We start from the raw sequence: 18,060 nt of genomic DNA, 5'->3' as shown, positions 1-18,060 counted from the left end.
CCCCCAGATCTCCCCGTTTTCACTCATTTTTGACATGTCCGAGAGAAGATGACATCAGCGGTGACATCACTGACCCCTCCAGGGCCGGGCACCCCCCAAGCTGTGCCCACATCAGGGTGGCCCCCCCCCCTAATTTGCCCATTCCCACTCATTTCTGACATGTCCGAGAGAACGCGGCGTCAGCGATGACATCACAATTTGCTCATTTCCACTGATTTCTGACACTGAAAAGCGATAACGTCAGAGCAGCACCACCCACCCATCACGCCACAAAAATGACGTCACGGTGATTACGTCACAGCGACGCCACCTCCTCATTACCCCACTGCCGCTGTTCTTTGACGCCAAAAAGAGAAAGTGACGTCGCAGTGACGTCAGGACCCCCCGGCGGTCAGATGGGACTGTGCAATGTCGTAACGCAGGGCGCACACGTCACGCAGCCGCGTGCCACTCCCATTCATCATCTCCATGAACCGGAAGGATCAAAAAACGCTTCTTCCCGCGCCGAGCCCCACAGTCACGCCACTACTCTGAAGTCACGGTGATATCACCGTTCTCATCTAGCTCCCCTCCTTCCGTTTCAGCCCCCTCCGCACCACCGCCCGCCGCCCTCCCGTCCCGGTTTCTGCCCTCCCCGCCCCTCACGGCTGCTGTTCGCCGCACCGCGATTCTTAATTAGTAATGCTAATTTATTCACGCAACGCCACGCCCCCCTTCGCCCACCTGCTTTACGGCAACTGGGGGGGATTTGCGACAGCGCGCGCGCGTGGTGCTGCGGTGAGGGGAGCGGGGGCGCTCGGGGCTCTCCGAAGGGGTCCCGGGGGTTCGCGCTGCCCGCGGGGCGCTGCTGCCACCGGCGATGTGTCTTTAGAGGGGTTTTAGGGCGGGGACGTCCCTCCGGGGGTCGTGCCAGGCCATGGATGTCAGCAGCCCGACGCGGGCGCTGAGCCCGGAGCGGGGTCCCGGGCAGGCGGAGCCGCCGCCCGCCGCCCCTTCGGCCGAGCAGGTGCTGCTGCAGGCGCGGCTGGCGCTGTCCGAGCGGCCGGGAGCCCTCCGGGAGCTGGGCGCGCTGCTGGAGGCGGCGGATCCGCGCTGGCTCCTGGGCTCGGCGAGCCCCGCGGCGCTGGGCTCGCTGGCCGCGGCCCTGGGCGGCTTCGCGGCTCCGCCGCGCCGGGAGCAGGACGGGACCGAGCCCCCCGGGCAGGACGCAGCGCTGGCCGCCGTGGCGGAGCGAGCGGAGCGCGTTGGCGCCGTGTTCCTGCTCCTCCTCCAGAAGCTGGAAGCTGCCAAGGGTCAGGAGTCGCTGGGGATGGCCGTGGTGGGGCCCGTCCTGCGCCGGGTGCTGGGACACGCGTTCATCTTCGCCGTCATGCACAAGGACGAGAGGCCCTGGACCACGGCGAGCACTCGGGCAGTGGCTCAGGAGCTGCTGGAGCGGCTGCTCCAGGCTGCCGGCTGCGGGTCCGTGGCGGAATTCCTGCGGGGAAAGGAGGGGGATGAGGAAGGAAGATTCGGAGCAGTGATGGGGCTCCTGAAGCAGGAGTTAACCAAGTGAGTGCGAAGGGGAGCGTGGCGCTTGGAGGGTCCCTGTGTAGGAAATGCTGGGAAACGGAGCTCAGGCTCAAGAGATGCTAAACAGGAGGCCAGGAGCTTTACAAATGCCCAGCAGTGGAAGGTGCTGGGGGATGATTGTCAGTTTGCTGCCAGCTGAGAACCTCAAGTGCACGGGAAATGAGTACTCTCAGTGTTCCCTGAGCTGTGTTTGTCCCTCCAGAGACACCTGGAAGCGTAACCCAGGCTCCAAACACGTATTCTCCTGGACTCTGCTCCACGTCAGCCGGCCCTGGCTGTGCCCTCACCTGGAGCGGGTGCTGCCGCCCGCGCTGCTCCTCTCCGATGACTTCCAGGAGGAGAACAAAGTGCTGGGCGTGCGCTGCCTGCACCACATCGTCCTCAACGTGGTGAGGGAGGGAGGGCAGGGCTTGGAGCCCTTTCCGGGTGTTGCTGACAGAAGGGTCAATCCCAGAATGTCCTGAGCTGGAGGGGACTCACAAGGACCAGAGTCCAACCCCCGGCCTGGCAGAGACACCCCAACAATCTCGTCCCTGCGAGCGGTGTCCAAGCAGCTCCTGGGGAGCCTGGGCAGTACCCAGCACCCTAAAATCCAACCTAACCCTGCCCTGGCACAGCTCCAGCCATTCCCTCGTGTGGGTCAGGTTCCTAACTTCTCCTCCTGGCGCACGGCAGGGCTTACCCTGCGTTCACAGCAGTTCCTCACGCTCGGGGTGTCCCAGGGTTTGGGCGGGATGTGCTTTCCTTAGGTTTTAGCAGAATGTGCTGCCCAGGAACAACGCCCTGGTGTCTGTTGTTGCAGCCGGGTGCGGATCTGTGCCAGTTCAACAGGGCCCAGGTGGTGTTCCACGCCCTCTACAACCACCTCTACTCACGGGAGGCCCCTCTCATCCAGGTAGGATGGCTGGGCTTGGGTTTAACGTGCCTTGGGCTATTGGCAGCCGTGCAGTTTAAGGCAGGAGGAGGCTGAGCCTGTTGCCTCTCACAGTCCAGTCAGGCTGTCACCAGCCTGTGAGACAAAGTAGCTCGGGAGATTCCAGGAAAATGCCAGAGCAGAGGGAATCCTCCTGCCCCGTTCCAGGGCAGGTAACAGGTTTGAAGCACTCGGGCCTGTCGGGTGAGCAGCAGCGGCCGTGGGTGGTCACAGGGTTGGGATTTACTGGGTTTTGGAGAGAACACGAGCTCAGGTTCCCCATCTGTCCCCAAACCAGGCAGTGCTGCTGTGCCTGCTGGACCTGCTGCCCGTCCTGGAGCGAGGCCAGCGGCACCAGGGCCACGGGAGAGCCACGTCCCCCTGGGACCAGGTGCTGCAGCTGGTGCTGACCCACATGGAGGCCGAGCATCGGCTGGCGCTGCGCAGGGTCTACGCGGGGACCCTGCCCGCCTTCGTCACCAGGTGAGACACAGGGGACAGGGGGACCTGGGGGCCCTGCCCACCTTCCTGAGGAGCTGAGAGCAGACCAGATGAGAGCTGTGACCCCACGGGGATGGGCCCTGGGCTTGCACCCAAGAGTATCCTCTGCCTCAGGGTGTGTTTGTGCCTCCAGACTCGGCATCCTCATTGTGAGGCACCTGAAGAGGCTGGAGCGAGTCATCCTGGGCTACCTGGAAGTCTCTGATGGTCCCGAGGAAGAAGCCAGACTGGGAATCCTGGAGACACTGCAGTGCACCATAGAGCACGCCTGGCCCAGGTACCTCTCTGGGGGGATTACACACAGAAAAGCTCTCCTGGAAGCCCGTCCTGACATGAGTGCTTCATTCCTGTCCTGAATGTTTTCATAAGACCCAAAGCTACTTCTTCTTGAGGAAAAGGCCCTCAAATCCTAAGGGAGAATCTGTCCCAGGAAGCACTTGCTGGCATTACTGAAAAACCTGGCTCCAGAATTAAGCTGGATTCTCTCTCTCTGGGTCTGACCCACCTTGTGCCTGTTCCAAAAGCATGAGTGGTTACAAATTAAATCAATGTGGAGTAAGCCCTGGGCTGTGCAGGGACAGCATTCCTGCCACACCATCCCGAGGTTCCTGTGTGTCCAGGGCTGTCCTGGCACCCTGACCGAGGCAGCTGCTTCCTCAGGCTGGCACCAGCCCTGCCCCACACCAGAACCAGGAGCTGCTCAGCAAAGCTGTGCTGTCCCCTGCCTCGGGAAGGGTTTGGGATGAGGTGTTGCCCTTGCAGGATGCCCTGCAGGCTCCCCGTGCTCCTCAAGGCCCTGCTGAGGCTGCTCTGGGACGTTCACACGGAGCAGGGCCCGACGCCGGCGCCCGTCAGAGCTGCCCTGCTCCACAGGGCCACCCAGTGCCTCATCCTGCTGGATCACTGCTCCCAGGGCCAGGTGAAGGTGAGTCAGGGACTCTGTGCCAGTGCCCTCTTCCCTCTCAGCAGGATTTGGCATTTCCCCTCCCCAACATCAATAATCGATTGATCAGTGCCTCGATACCAATCGATGGGGATCAATCTGTGCTTTGCTCCACCCGAGGGCTGGGGGGGCTGGGTGACACCGTAACCCAGGCACTGCAAATGCTGCTTTTCTCCCTGCAGGTGCTGCTGGAAGGGGTGCACAGCAGCTGTGAGGAGAACCAGGTGCGGGAGTGCCTCAGGGAGGTGCAGGAGAGCAGCTGAGGTGCCTGACACTGCTCACCCCCTTTTGTACAGTAAAATTGTTGTATTTATTTAAAGTTCTGTCATTCTTGTCCCACCTGTGAGCCCCACACCTCCCCCAGACACATCCAGGCCACGTGTGGCTCCTCCAGCCTTACAGGAAGCAGCAGAGCCCCCCGGGCCAGGGCCCTTCCTGGAGCAGAGTCTGGGCTGAGCTTTCTGTGGTTGTAGAGGGGGGGATGTTCCTTTGCTTCATCCAGTTGTACAAACTCACTGCAGTTCCCTGGGGTCAGGACAGAAACTCCGCTGTTCTTGCAGAAAATGTGTGGAATATAAAACCAGGAGTCACTGAGGGTACTGTCCAGGGGTGGAAGGTGGGGACACCCTGCAGTGCTGTTCTGGTGACACATCTGGAGCTCTGCCAGTCAGTACAAAACGGGATCAGGGAAGGTTCAGGCTGCTTTTGTCTTGGTGCTTGGCTCTGTTTCCTCTTCGTACTCTATTTCAATGTAGGGACGTTTTCTCCTGGCTGGGCCCTTCAGGGGAGTTTTCCCTTTAGATTTGGCGTGGGAGGCTTTCTTCTCTACTTCTTCCTCCTCTTCCTGCTCCTCTTCACTGCTCGTCTCCAACTTATCCATGTCCTGAGGAAGAATTGGGTGACGGGAGTGATGTCAGAGCAGGTTGTGTAACTAAACCTCCTCTTTTCCCCAAAATCACCTTGTGGATGATCCCATTCCACAATCCCTGGCTCCAGAGGAGCTGGGCTGGGGTCCCACTGTACAATTCTCTTCCACAACTCCGATTTGGCTGCCTCCTCCCCATCCCCAGAGACACCCAAGGCTGGAGGTGCCCATCCAGCTCAGCCTCAGTTTGCACCTGGTGCTTCACCTACCTCGAAGTCGCTGAGCTCGCTGTCCTCTGCTTCCACAAACTCCCTTTTGTCCACGTCCTGCAGGGAACAGAGGCAGGGACTGAGCACAGCAGTGCCACGACTTGTGCAAGAGCCACCACAAGGTTGTTCTGAGCTCTCCTGAGGTGTTCTCAGCCAGCAGGTGGAGGCACCTGAGAGCACCAGGGCAGGGCTGAAAGCTTTACCTCATCATCATCTTCATCTTCTTCCCTCTCTGCATCCGACTCGCTCTCGCTCTCTGCATCTTGCTGTTGGAGGGCCTTGTCAAAGGCGTGGATGGGGAAGTTGTAAATGTCTCCATACTGAAAGGAAAATGGGGATTTTCCGTAAGCCACAGGAGGAAGATGGACTTTGGGCACGGGGCAGCATCAGACTGAGGTGAAAGCCCCTTGCCAAGTCTGACCCCACCCTCCTGCACAGAACAGGAGGGGAGCTCTCGTGTTTTGGGGCTCCCTGTGTTTTGGGGAGCCAGGCACCCCCTATCCCCCCCGGAGGCAGCAGCACAGGGGCAGCACTGTGAGCTCTGTGTGACCCTCACCGTGTCCTGCTTCAGCCTTTCCAGCAGCTCCTTCTCGATGGCATTGTCCAGCTGGGCAGCAATCAGGGCTTTCTCCTACGGGACACAGAGCAGCTGTGTGAGGCTGAGGGGCAGTGGGGACAGGGGCAGTGGCAGGAGGTGACACGGAGCCATCGCTACCTCTCGCCTGTTCTCGCGCCTCTCGATCTTCCTGCGCAGCGGGACGAGCTTCCTCCTGCAGGGAACGACAGCTCTGGGAATCTGGCAGCCTCTGGCAGCAACAGCCAGCAGCTCCAGCATTCCAAACGTGGCTGCAGCGTGTGCAGTGTCCTGGGGGCAGCGTAGGCTGCCTCAGGATAACAAAGATCTACAGCTGTTGGAGAGGGTCCAGAGGATGGGGAAGGGTCTGGAGGGGTCACAGGAGGAGCAGCTGAGGGCACCTGGAGCAGCTCCTCCAAGGGGACAGCTCCGATCTCTGCTCCCTGTGACAGAGACAGGACCCAGGGAACGGCCGGAGCTGTGCCAGGGGGGTTGGGATGGATTTTAGGGAAAGGTTCTTCCCCCAGAGGGTGCTGGGCACTGCCCAGGCTCCCCAGGGAATGGGCACGGCCCCGAGGCTGCCAGAGCTCCAGGAGCGTTTGGGCAGCGCTGCCAGGGATGCCCAGGGTGGGGTTGTTGGGGTGTCTGTGCAGGGCCAGGATTTGGGGTCAGTGATCCCTGTGGGTCCCTTCCAGCTCCGGACATTCCCTCAGTGCATTTATACACCCGACTCCCTGCGGCTCATCCACGCCACACAGATCCATGTCAAACCCCTCAGGAAACAGTGACCAGCTCCACGTCCAGCAGTGCCAGCAGCTCAAGAGAGGGGCAGCAGCTCCATAAGCCACCAGTGGTCACTCCATGGTCACTCCCCGTGTCCCTTACTGTCTCTTGAGGGTCAGCTTGCGGATGCGGATCAGGTACTGCGTGATCTTGGTGAACCTCTGCTTGCACTTGTGCCGGATGAAGCGGGGCCAGTAGATGAGGTTCTCATCGATCTCCTCCAGAGCCTTCTCGTAGTTCTTGCTCAGCAGCACCTGCGGGGACAGGGGAAGGGGTGGGTGACAGAGCAGGACAAAGCAGGGATGCTTGGGAGGGGCTGCATCGCTCCCAGAGTCACGGAGCCATTAAGGAAAAGCCCTCCAAGGTCATGAACTCCACCCTGTGCCCGATGCCCACCTTGTCCCCAGCCCAGAGCTCTGAGTGCCACCTCCAGGGATGGGCACTCCAAACCTCCCTGGGCAGCCCCTGCCAAGGCTTCAGCACCCTTTCCATGGGGAAATTCCTGCTGCTGTCCACCCTGAGCCTCCCCTGGCCCAGCCTGAGGCCGTTTCCTCCCTCCCGTCACTGCCGTGTCCCCGAGCTCACCCGCTCCCAGAGGCGCCGGGGAAACGCCGCCCGCTCGATCGTCTTCATGTAGAGATAACAGCGACCTGGAACAGGGAACAAACCCCACTGAGTGCCACACCCAGGCGTTCCCTCGACACCTCCAGGGGTGGGGACTCCAAACCCCCCCGGCCAGCCCCTTCCAAGGCCTGACTGCGCTCTCCATAGGGAAATTCCTCCCGCTGTCCCCGCTCCCACCTTTCTCCTCGCGGACAGTGGCGTACTGGCTGTTGGCCAGCGGGCAGGAGGAGCGGTTGCACAGCCCCGTCAGGTTGTACTCGTTCCGGCAGAAGTTCTGCGTTTTGGTGCTGGGAAAGAGGGGACAAGGAATTAATGAGGGAAAAGCAGGAAGACCCCACTGCCCCTCCAGCTCACCCCATCCTCTGTGACTCGCAGCGAGTGGTGGCACAGGGGGGACACTGTGGGGTTTGAGGGGTAGCCGAACGTGTCCCTCCAGTTCCTTTCCCTGCTGGATCCCCCCAAAGCCCCACCCCGTCCCCCCAAACTCACGTCATCTTGTAGGAGCAGAACTGCCTGTTCCCCAGCATGCTCCAGACAACCTGCGAGCACAAACAGCGGGTGACACACCGCGACACCCCTCACCCGGCCCCCCACGTCCCCCGCCGGCTCCGGCAGCCCCCGGTGCGGCTCTGACGCCGGAAACCCCACAAACATCGGGGTTTTCTCCATGTTGCCCCAGCAGGGAGAGCGCGGTGCCCCAAGAAGCGCAGACACATCGCATCTGCTGCTGCCGAATGCCCGTTCACAGCCCCCGGCCCAGCTGCCCCCCTCGAGCCACCCCCGCGCCGGGGACTGGGGACCCCCGGCCACGTGGGACGGGCGCACGGCCGGGCCCAGCGGCGGGGCGGGCGTTTGACACGGGGCCGCAAGAACGGTCGGACTCACATCGTCCGAATGCATGGTGGCGGTGCCAGCGGTGGCTCAGAGGTGCCAGTGACGGGGACAGCGGTGCCCGCGGCGGTGACTGACGGTGCTGGCGGGGCCGGCCGCGCGGGCTAGGGCGCCGCCATTACCGGAAGGGGCGGGGCGCGCGAAGTCTCGCGAGAGCGGCGGTGCTGGGGGCGGGAAGGGGGCGGGCCCCGCTGTCATGGCGGCCGTGGCGCCTCCCCTCAGGGCGGGCATCGAAGGAACCCCCGGCGCAAACAGACGCTGAGGGGCCGTGAGCAATACGTTTGGCGTGGGTTAATTCCGCACTCTGGAGCCGTGGGAGAAACTGCGGATTCTCTGCTAAACTCTTCCCTCAGAGCTTTCGAGACCCCCCGGCTGAAGCACCTGACATATCCCCATTAAATACAGTGATCTGACTGGCTTTGTTGGCTGAGTCTAAACCTTATTCCCACCTCAGTTTCTTTAGAGTTCTTCAAACGAATAAATTAATTTAATGTATGTTGGGAAGGACACACGAGCTCTGAGTAGCACAGACATAGCACAATACATCAAACTGTACCAAGACAGAAACAAAGGTTTTTTAGCGTCCTCAGAGGAGCGGTGACATTGTAGTGACATCTTTATTGCCAGCTGCCAGCTGATTCCATGGTTCAGTCCCACAGTGGCTTCACTAAAGGCCTGGAGCCTCCAAATCCTGGTGGTTGGAGAAGAGGTTGGAAATTCAGCCTCCCACGAGTGTGGAATAGGCAGGTTTGGCTGTGGCTGCTCACACATCCGCGTTCTGTAGCCGGAATATTGGCTCCAGAGCAGGGCACGCATTCCTTGCTGTGGCTACTCCACATTTCCTGCCTCCCTGTCGCTCTCCTCCGTGAGGGGGAATTCCCGCAGGGCTTCCTTTGGGGTGTAGCTTTTGGGTTGCATGGGGCACTCCTGGCTCAGGATGGCCTGGGTGAAGCAGAGCAGAAATCACGCTTTAATAAAAACAATGATTCGTTTGAGCAGTTAACAGGAGCATTGTCACATTGGCAAAAAGCCAAAGCTGGCTTTTCCCCAGGGAATACGAGCCGTGAGCACAGGGAAGGACGCTCGAAACTTTCCTGCTTTTATCAGAGTTTTTTTGTTGCTTTTTGAGGGCAGAACAGAGCCCACCAGGGAAGACGCAACCCCTGGCAAATTTATTCTTAATTCCCCCAAATCCCTGGGATATGAAACTCCAGGAAAGCATCCCTGACTGACCATCTTCTCCTCTGTGGCCGGGGGGCTGCGCAGGAGGCAGCAGAGCGGGGCGTAGGCCATGTTCAGCACCCCGATGATGACCATCAGCCAGGGGAAGCCGAGGGCTCGCACAATCGCCCCGCCCGTGGAGGGGCCTGCAAATTCAAACATCAAAAAGGGACAGAACACCAGGGGGATACACCCTGAGTAGCTACACCGTGAGTAAAGCTCTCCTACCGATGGCAAAGCCCATGCAAAAGGCCACGTCGGCGATGGCATACACGGTGCCGTAGGCAGAGGTGTGGCGCAGGTCCACCAGGTAGCCCATGATGGGCATCATGGAGGAGTCCACCATTCCTGGCCGGAGCAAGGACAGGCTCCTCAGTCCCTGCTGCCCCGGGGGAGCTGCCCGGGAGCAGCCGCAGCACCCCCAGCTCACCTATGGCAAAGCCCAGCCCGGCGTTGGGGCCGATCAGGCCGTAAATGTTGGTGGCCAGAGGGACCTGGGAGAGGAGAGAGAGGAGGTGTGAGGCCAGAAGAGCTGTGGGAGGTGGGAGGGGGGGACACAGGGCATGGAATCACAGAATGGGTTGTGTTGGAAGGTTAAAGACCACCTAACCCAACCCCCTCTGCCATGGGCGGGGACACCTCCCACTGTCCCAGGGTGCTTCAGCCTGGCCTTGGATGCTGCCAGAGATCCAGGGGCAGCTGCAGCTTCCCTGGGAATTCCATCCCAGCCCCTCCCCACCCTCACAGGGAGGAATTCCTCCCCAATATCCCACCTAACGCTGCCCTCTGTCACTTTGAAGCCATTCCCTGTGTCCTGTCCCTCCATCCCCTGTAAATATTCTGTCCCTGTCTTCCCTGCAGGCTCCCTTCAGGTCCTGGACCGCCACCATTTGGTCACCCCAAAGCCTTTTCCAGGCTGAGCAATCCCAAATCTCTCAGCCTGAAGATCTGGAGACCTTTCCCAGATGTGCACCTTTCCAGAGGTGCAACCCCTGAGCATCTGCTGTGCCAGGACCGTGAAAATCCCTGTGGATTCTCCTGCTACTCACGCAGAGGAGGCTGATTCCCACCACAGCCATTCCAATCATGGAGCACAGCCACCTGCAAAGTGAGCAGAGGGCAGGAGTTCTCAGCCTCGAGCAGAACCTGCTGAAATTTGGGCTGGGCTGAGCCAAAATCTTTAATATCCCACTTACCTGCCCATCCTGTTAGCCAGAATCCCAAAGAGGTTGGTGCCAATGAGGTAGGATATGCTGGCAGGCAGGAATGCCATCCCTGGAGAGAGAAGGGATTAAAAAGAATGTTTCATGCCCAGAAAAACCCAGATTTGCACCAATTTTCATTCCCTAATTGCCTGCTTTGGAGAATACACGAGCCAGGCCAGGCATGTGAACATCTCCTCTCATAATTTCTCCCTCTCCCACGTCTCCACATTTTCCCTCACTAAATAAAGAGGAATAACACAACTGCTTAAGTAAAAAGCTCGGGGATCATTATGTAGCTCACGATTAAATATTTGCTCTCCCTGCAGCTTTACCAGGTGTTTATTTTTCATATCCTCTCCTGCTGACAGTAAATAAAAGTGATCAGCTCCATTTCCCTGGGACAGCTTCCTTGTTGGAACACACTGATTTGTGTTTGGTTTCCTCTCCTCTCTCTAACAGCTACAGAACATGGTTAATCCTGCGGATTTTGCCCGAATTTCCCAGAATTATGGGAGGAGACAAAATAAAGAAGCCCCTTGGGTTCGGAACAGCTTGTGGTGGGTGGGTTGGTGCTGAACTCTGAATCCAAACTGCTCTCACATCTCAGGTACCTGAACATCTTAGGGAATATCTTTGGGATTTTGTTTTGTTAAGTCACCTCAAAGCTCCTCTCGGTGACAGGGGAGCCCTGAGTGCTTTTTCCCTGCATTCTGTCCCTTCTCCCGCTCCCAGAATCCCTGGGTGCCACTTTCACCTTGCCCATCCTTGCTCCAGAGAAGCAGCCGAGGCTTTTAGTGGCTGCCTGCCCAGAGGATAACTCGATCAGGAGCAATTCCAGCCCCCTGCTCCAAGCCTGCAATCCAATTTGGGATCTAAGTGCAGCCCGGGGCACCCCCCGGGTCATTCCTGCGCCAATTGGGTTTTATAACCATTACTGGTTATTTCTGCAGCGAACACAGGCGCTGTTATCTCCACATCCCATTTTCCGGGCAGCTGGCAATCAGCACAGCCCATCCTGCCCTGCCTGGGATGCTGGGAACGGCCTCGTTTCACTCGGAGCTGCCTCTGCAGAGCCCATCTGGCCTCCACAATCGCAGCCCAGCACGAGCCCATTGTCTGCCCTGCAGAAGATGGGCTCCCGGGGCACCCCACAGCCTCCCTGCCCCGTTACTGCTCTGCTGGGGAGCAAATTCCATACAATTTTTGCAATAACAGAGCAGAGCACACGGCACAGCCACCACTGAGGATGTTTCCAGCTGGAATTGGAGCCGTGCACAGCCTGGGATCACTTGCTCCGCAGGCATGAGGGCAGATGTTTCCTTCTTTTTTTGGAGTGATATAAAAGATGATTCAATCCCTCCCGCAGTGCCCAGGCAGGGACAATTCTTGGTCCCTGGAAGTGTCCAAGGAACACCTGGACAGTGCTCTGGGCTGGTCACAGGTTGGACTTGGTGGCCTGGGAGGGTTTTTCCGAATGATCCTGTGATCCTAAACTCTCTGAAGCTCAGGGAAGAGGCTGCAAAGCTCGGGACTTACCGAGCTGCCACTGTGGGGAGCACATGGTCTGCAGCATCCAGATGGGCAGCGTGGGCTCCAGCATGGCCACCCCCATGTTGGAGAAGCAGAGGGCTCCTGGAAAAGGGAGAAGAGGGAGGAAAGCTCCATTTTAGCCCTTTTTGCTGCTGTTTCAAGCAGGCACGAGGGAGTCTTTAACCAGGGGACAAACGTCCACCTTTACCTGCAGCCACCAGGATGTAGGGGTCTCGCAGCAGGGTGGACAATGGGGTGGCTTTGGTGCTCTGCACAGGGGGCAAGGTGGGCTGGGGGCTGTGCGTGCCCTCTCCTGGTCCTGGCACAGCCCCCGGCCCTGGGCAGTGCCCACCTCCCTCACCCAGCGCCGCTCAGGCCCGTGCTCACCTCCGGGGAGATCCGGGAGGGCTGCAGGATGCACAGCTGCAGAGCTGGGGACAGAACACTGCTGATGGCTCCTTCCTGCAGGCACCACCCCTCGCAAGCACCTCTCCTTCCCCTCAGCCCGACCCATCCCAGCAGCAGAACCCTGGGATTCAGGAGCTGCTTGGGGACGTGGTTGGAGCGGGCAGGGCAGGAGGGAGCAGCAAAACTGCCCCGAGTGTGTTGGGAGGGTTTTGTCAACCCCTGAAGCAGTCAAAAGTGCAAATGCTCCCACCAGGCTGCCGGCTGGGGAGCTGCCACCGGAGCGTGACAGAGATGGGATGTGGAAAAGGAAAGGATTAAAGCAGGAAGTGTGAGAGGCACGAGGCCCACGTTTCATTTTGCAGCAGCTCTTGCACGCTCCATTATGGATATCTTGTTTTGCAGCCAGACAGGGACGGTAACTGGGGCTGTAATTTAATTAGCTCCAGGCTTCCCACTGCAAATGTAGTTCCTGCTGGCTGGAACTTTGCTGTGGCACTCAGAAGGCTCCCGTGGCCTTCGTCTGGGGGCAAGAACAAGGCACCATTTCTGCTGGCAAAGCCTGATTCCTTCACGGCACCAAGAGGCTGCACACAAGGGTGTCTTGCCAAAGAATTCACAGTTCAAAGAGCTTCACTAAACGTGCTGTTTGAGCCATGAAAGGAATCAGGGGGTTTATTAAGTAATGAGGGATTAATTCCTGCTCTGTTGCTGTGTCAGTCATCTGGAGACAGCAAACATGTGATTTAGCCCTGACAGAATAACCAGTGCTGATGGTACCACCCATCCGTGTTAATGGGCCTCTTCCTCTCCACAGACTCTCCCTGAAGCATCCATATTCCAATCTTTTCACATTTTCTGTATTTGTAGGGCTAAACCCTTTGGTTTCTCACCTCCATCCAGAAGGGCGAGGAAGGCCAGCACCAGGAAGGGCGACGCTTTCCCCACGAACTCGTACATGATGCTCCCGAAGGGTGCCCCGACTGCAAGGGAAGGGCTGGGTCACACCCTGGCAGTGCCACCGTCCCCCAAGCCTGGAGCTGCTCTGGGTCCCTGCTGGGTGTTTGGGAAGGTGTCGGTCCCACAGGGAATGGGCAGAGGGAGGGAGGGAGGGAGGGGAGCACCCAGCCCGTGGAAGGCACGGCCAGGCAGGTGGGATTGCAGGAGCAGGAGATGCAGTGGCCGTGCCCCGTTGGGAACAGGGGCTCCTTACTCAGCACTCCCAAGGCCAGGCCTCCCAGGGCAATGCCCATGGCACTGCCCCTCTCCGAGTCGTCCGGGTACACGCTGGCCAGCAGGCCCAGGCCTGGGGGGCACAGGCAGAGCCCACCTCAGCCTGGGCCCATGGAGGGGGCTCCTCTCTGGAAGCTGCTGGGATTTGGGGGAGGTTCAGCTGCTCCCTGGCTGGGGTGGGTGCAATGAGAAGGAGGAGGAGGATGACGATAACCCAGCCAAGGGGAGCTGACGCAGGGACTGAGGTGTAGCCAAAAGCTTCACCTGCCACCGATGAGAAGGAGGAGCCGACGCCTTGGAGGGCTCTGGCGATGAGCAGCAGGGTGTAGGTGCCTGAGAAAGCAAACACTGCGGAGGGAGGGGAGAGCTGGGGTCAAACCCTGCAGCACAGGGCAAGGCTGGCCCCAGCTGGCACCAGTTTGAGGGCAGTGAGATGTCCTTGTCACCCTTTCCAGAGCCTGGGTGCTCTGCTCTGTCCTTTCTCACACAGAGCAGAGGAGTCTGTGCTGTGCAGTGTGGGGAGGGCAGAGGGGAGGGCGATACTCACTGACTGTGGAGAGGAACATGATGGTGAACCCAATGAACATGGGGATGTGGTATCCGATCCTGGAACGGGAACAAAGAGGCCCCAGCTCAGGAGGGCTCCTCATTCCCCCTGGGAAATGTGTGTGGGCTGGGGAGCAGCTCCTGAGGGGGAGATGTGCCCACAAGTGCTGGCCAGGGGGGCCCCATGTGCCCCCCCAGTAACACTGCAGAGCCCACCCAGGGACACAGCTCTGCTCCCCAGCCCATCTGCCCACCCCAGCACAGCTCACTGTGTCTGCAGGAGACAAAGAAAACATGAAAATAACATTTTATCCACAACAGACTGGGAAGCTGTGTTTGTTTATTCCGTGGTCGCTGGTATTCAACAGCATCTGCCAGCACCTGAGGAGAGCACGAGCGAGGTTTGTGCTGGGATATAAACTCACAAGCCATGTGCAGGCTGTTAGAAAAGGTAAAATTCCTGCCGTTTTCGTGGCTGTATTCTCCCCCTTGCTATTCCCCCCTGCAATCCTTGTGATTCCTCAGCTCCTGGTGATTCCAGCAGCAAGCAGGAGCCGAGGAATCGCATGGAATTGCAGGAACCCCGGGGTCTGACCTACCTGTTGGTCAGCAGACCCACCCAGGGGTTGACCAGCAGCTGGACCAGAGCCTTGGAGGCGAAGAGCAGCCCCACTCGGGTGTTCTCCTGGGCCAGGAACTCCCCACCCTCCAAGCAGCCCACGGGTGTGGTTTGGGGGGTGCTGGGGGGGTGTCCTGGGGTGCTGCTCCCCGTCCCGTTCGGCAGCTCCACGGTGGTGTTGTCAAAGGAGGAGAGCACAGAGGAGAAAGGAGGAGCCCTCGGGGCTGCAGGAGTTGGCTCAGGCAGGGCTGAGCTCACAGAGCTGTTGGCACCTTCGTACTCTGTCGTGTAGAGGAAGGTGGGGACGATGGGTACTGGAAAAAAAGCCAGGAGAAGGATTAATTTGGGATTTTCCTCCATTTTTTAGCTCGGCATGCAGCTGAACTGAGCGGTGCTGGCCGGGTGGGGGGTCCTGGAAGGTCCCCTGGGCAGGGAACCCCTGGCATCATCCGGGACTGATGGAGCAGACTGTGCCCCCAAAGAGCCCCACTCTGTAGCCCTGAGACAGACCCCACAAAACCCCACTCTGTGCCCCCAAGCAGCCCCAAAGAGCCCCACACTGCACCCCCCGGCAGCCCCAAGCCCCGTACCCACGACGGTGAGCAGGATGTTGTCCAGCAGCAGTGCCACAAACACCACCACCAGCACCAGCCTGGGCGAGGCCCTGCCCGTGGCCAGCCAGTGCTGGGACCCGGCCGGGGACATGTCCAAGGTCCTGTGGGCTCCTGGGCTCAGGGGTCAAGGCCTCCAAAAACCTGCCAAGAGAAGATTCCAGGTTAAACCTCCCTCGGATCAGGGCTTCTCCCTGGGGAACGCAGCTCCTAGGGTCACTCAGTGCATCCCCAGGATCTCTGTGCCTTCCCCAAGATCTCTGTGCCATCCCCAGGAGCTGGGAGTTCTGGGATCTGGATGCTTTTTCCAGGAGCTGGGTGCTTTTTTCCAGGAGCTGGGAGCTTTTCCCAGGATCTGAGTGCCATTCCCCAGGTGCCATGTGCTTTTCCCAGGATCTATCTGCTTTCCCCAGGATCTGGGTGCCATTCCCCATGGTCTGGGTGCCCTTCTCAAGATCTGGGTGCTGTCCCCAAGAGCTGAATGCTTTTCCCAGGATCTGTGAGCTTTCCCCAGGAGCTGGGACTACCAGCTCTGCTATCAAATGACGTGTTTTCATCAATCCTGCTTTTAAAATCCCAGCTGGAGCGTTCTCAAACCATTCCCGAGGCATCTTGTACCTGCTTCAAGGCATCGTTTAAGCCTCCTCACAGAGACTCCAAGCACAGATCAAGCCTCAGCTTATCCAAGGTAATCTTGACATCTTTTATTCCCTGTTTGTTCTTTGGAGATTCAATTGAGCCTCAAAGGAAATTCATTTACGTTCCGTGTCTTTCGATTGAAATGTCAGGGCCAGACACGGCACTTCAAAGCCTCACGGATGTGATTGAGATCGAAGCTTCCACGGAAACAACACTCCAAAAAGATCCCTCCGAAATTTGCATTAAACCAACCAATTGAACGCCCCAGCTCCTGGGGACTGAGTGGCAAAATGGATGGAGCTGAGTCCGAGCTCTCCCTCTTCCCAGTAATCCTGGGCTTTCCTGAAATCCCAGGCAATGGGAGTTGCCAGGCTTTCATTACAAAAAGCAAGCACTCCAAATGCTTTGTCATCACGGGGAAGTGCCACACAAGGTGGAAAACTCTCACTGCACCTCCAAGGAAATCCCAAACACCAGAATTCATGCAAAAGAGTATGAATATAAATAAATTTAAGAGAGAGAACGCAGAGGCATAAAGACACGTAGTTTAAGCTCTCCCTGTCCCCTTTCTCTGCTGCATGGAGCAGAGGAAAATGTTCTCTTACCCCGGCACCCATCTGGGAGTGTGGAGCTGCTGCCGCTGCCTCGCCGAGCTCTGCTCCCCCGGGATTTACGATTCCCTGTTATCAGGAGAGGAGAGGAGTGTCCCTCGTCCCCGCAGGTTTAATTGGAACCTCACACGAGTGTCCTGGAGCTCTCTGTGCGTCAGCAGGGGTGGGCTGAGGGCTGGGAGCGGGGCAGGAATGTTTATCCTCACTCCCAGCTTCCAGCAGGGCTGATTCCTCCCCAAGCACCAGAATTCCTGCCTGGATCTGGGCACCTGGCCTGGCATTTTGGAGCTCTGGGGGTTGTGGGTACCAACAGGTTGTGGTCCCTCCTCACCTCAGTGCTGCCTCTGCCCCATGGGATGCTCTCCATGGCTTTTCCCGGTGCCGTTATCCTGCCTCCAGGGACAAGGAGATCTTCCTGGACCAGGCAGGCTGGATCCTCACAGGCAGAGTGGGATGGAAGATCCCCCAGGCACGGTGAGGTTCCGCAGAGGCCGTTGGCAACAGGCTCTCTTTTCCTCCATCATTTCTGCTTTCTTAAACTTTTGACACTTGGCTCCATGATTTCTCTTTTAAACCCCAAACCGATACCATCCTTCATCCAGGACGCAGAGATTTACTGCAGGGAGAGGGAATAAATCCTGAACAGATTCACCTTTCCTCCTCTGGCACGTAAATCTGCCGCTGGGGCCATTTGTCTGCCTCCTGCCTGGCCCCAAAACCATTGCCAATAACGGCAGATGAGAACATCCTGCCCAGGAATTCCCTGGGTGGGCATTAGAGCAGGAGTTGAAGCCTTTAAGTGGATTTCAAGAGCGGAGAATTGAATGCCCGGGCCTGGAAATTGCTTTCCCAGTGTGTGGAGCCGAGGCAGGGCATGAGCAGTGCAGCAGCACCATCTGCTGAGAGAGCCCGGGGAAGGATCCTCCTTGGAAGACTCTCCTCCAGCACGTGGGGACCTTCCTCTTTCTCTTTTTTTACCTTTTACTCCCTCTTTTTCTTAATTTAATCCTTTTCTTAATTTAATCCTTTCTCTGGAATTATTTATTCTCTTTGCTCCCTCCTCGGGAGGTTTCGTTTCCCTCAGCACCTCGGCTTGGCTGCTCCCCCGAGCAGCACAGAATCACCCAGATCTCTTTGCACTCGTATTTGCCCCAAATATTTGCAGTTCTGAGCCAGCAGGAGGGAGGGGATTGGCTTCTGACCCCGATCCGTTCTGACTCACTGCTGCGTCTTTCTCACTTTCTTTCCCTTTTTCTTCCTTTTGTTTTTTATTCTTCTTTTTCTCTATTTTTCCATCTCTTATTAGTTTTACCTTTCTCTCTTTTTCTCTTTTATTTTTCTTCTTTCCTTTCCCTTATTTTCCTCTTCCTCTTTTCTCTTTTCCTTTTTTCTCATACCTTTCCCCTTTTGACTTTTCATTTTTTTATTCTTATCCATTAACCTCTTCCCCCTCTTCCTCTTCCCCTTCCTTTTCCCCTTCCCCTTCCTCTTTCCCTTCCCCTTCC

General features: G+C 58.2%; 3 protein-coding genes and 1 non-coding gene across 4 annotated transcripts; 1 reads left to right on the top strand and 3 right to left on the bottom strand.

Annotated features, from left to right (window-relative positions):
* Positions 1-389: 389 nt before the first annotated feature.
* On the bottom strand, positions 390-483 carry LOC121663097. The gene has a single exon (XR_006015521.1). It is a non-coding gene; the product is annotated as a small nucleolar RNA U13 (small nucleolar RNA).
* Positions 484-916: 433 nt separating this feature from the next.
* On the top strand, positions 917-4,242 carry TTI2 (TELO2 interacting protein 2). Its single transcript, XM_042024870.1, has 7 exons — positions 917-1,551; positions 1,775-1,961; positions 2,375-2,467; positions 2,784-2,968; positions 3,120-3,263; positions 3,749-3,911; positions 4,112-4,242. Exons 1-7 carry the CDS (start codon positions 917-919, stop codon positions 4,190-4,192), a joined length of 1,488 nt encoding a protein of 495 aa, XP_041880804.1. The 3' UTR covers positions 4,193-4,242.
* A 180-nt stretch (positions 4,243-4,422) lies between these two features.
* Positions 4,423-8,074, bottom strand: MAK16 (MAK16 homolog). The gene is made up of 10 exons (XM_042024871.1): positions 7,930-8,074; positions 7,534-7,583; positions 7,222-7,331; positions 7,006-7,070; positions 6,523-6,674; positions 5,779-5,833; positions 5,620-5,694; positions 5,267-5,383; positions 5,064-5,120; positions 4,423-4,812 (listed from the first exon to the last, which is right to left on the bottom strand). Exons 1-10 carry the CDS (start codon positions 7,942-7,944, stop codon positions 4,624-4,626), a joined length of 885 nt encoding a protein of 294 aa, XP_041880805.1. The 5' UTR covers positions 7,945-8,074; the 3' UTR covers positions 4,423-4,623.
* Positions 8,075-8,403: 329 nt separating this feature from the next.
* On the bottom strand, positions 8,404-16,682 carry SLC18A1 (solute carrier family 18 member A1). Its single transcript, XM_042024869.1, has 16 exons — positions 16,550-16,682; positions 15,285-15,449; positions 14,675-15,008; positions 14,077-14,135; positions 13,794-13,877; positions 13,510-13,602; positions 13,190-13,279; positions 12,279-12,322; positions 12,100-12,160; positions 11,898-11,993; positions 10,353-10,431; positions 10,206-10,257; positions 9,587-9,650; positions 9,385-9,504; positions 9,169-9,302; positions 8,404-8,877 (listed from the first exon to the last, which is right to left on the bottom strand). The coding sequence occupies exons 2-16, from the start codon at positions 15,397-15,399 to the stop codon at positions 8,764-8,766; spliced, it is 1,539 nt and encodes a 512-aa protein (XP_041880803.1). The 5' UTR covers positions 15,400-15,449; positions 16,550-16,682; the 3' UTR covers positions 8,404-8,763.
* Positions 16,683-18,060: the final 1,378 nt, after the last annotated feature.

Source organism: Corvus kubaryi, unplaced genomic scaffold (genome assembly GCF_017639235.1).
Source record: "Corvus kubaryi isolate FWS band 111438036 unplaced genomic scaffold, C.kubaryi_AGA036_p1.0 37265, whole genome shotgun sequence".
NCBI classification, from domain to species: domain Eukaryota; kingdom Metazoa; phylum Chordata; class Aves; order Passeriformes; family Corvidae; genus Corvus; species Corvus kubaryi.
The sequence above is the reverse complement of the archived record's forward strand: the minus strand, read 5'-3'. Positions and strand labels throughout refer to the sequence as shown.

Coding starts and splice junctions, on each gene's coding strand:
- TTI2 (XM_042024870.1), top strand. CDS start 917: ATGGATGTCAGCAGCCCGACGCGGGCGCTGAGCCCGGAGCGGGGTCCC. Junction 1,552..1,774: donor CTGAAGCAGGAGTTAACCAA/GTGAGTGCGAAG, acceptor TTGTCCCTCCAG/AGACACCTGGAAGCGTAACC. Junction 2,468..2,783: donor GGGAGGCCCCTCTCATCCAG/GTAGGATGGCTG, acceptor TCCCCAAACCAG/GCAGTGCTGCTGTGCCTGCT.
- MAK16 (XM_042024871.1), bottom strand. Junction 7,332..7,533: donor TTCTGCTCCTACAAGATGAC/GTGAGTTTGGGG, acceptor CCTCTTTCCCAG/CACCAAAACGCAGAACTTCT. Junction 5,121..5,266: donor AAGATGAAGATGATGATGAG/GTAAAGCTTTCA, acceptor TGTTCCCTGCAG/GACGTGGACAAAAGGGAGTT.
- SLC18A1 (XM_042024869.1), bottom strand. CDS start 15,399: ATGTCCCCGGCCGGGTCCCAGCACTGGCTGGCCACGGGCAGGGCCTCG. Junction 9,651..10,205: donor TGGGAATCAGCCTCCTCTGC/GTGAGTAGCAGG, acceptor CTCCTCTCCCAG/GTCCCTCTGGCCACCAACAT. Junction 8,878..9,168: donor CGGCCACAGAGGAGAAGATG/GTCAGTCAGGGA, acceptor TGCTTCACCCAG/GCCATCCTGAGCCAGGAGTG.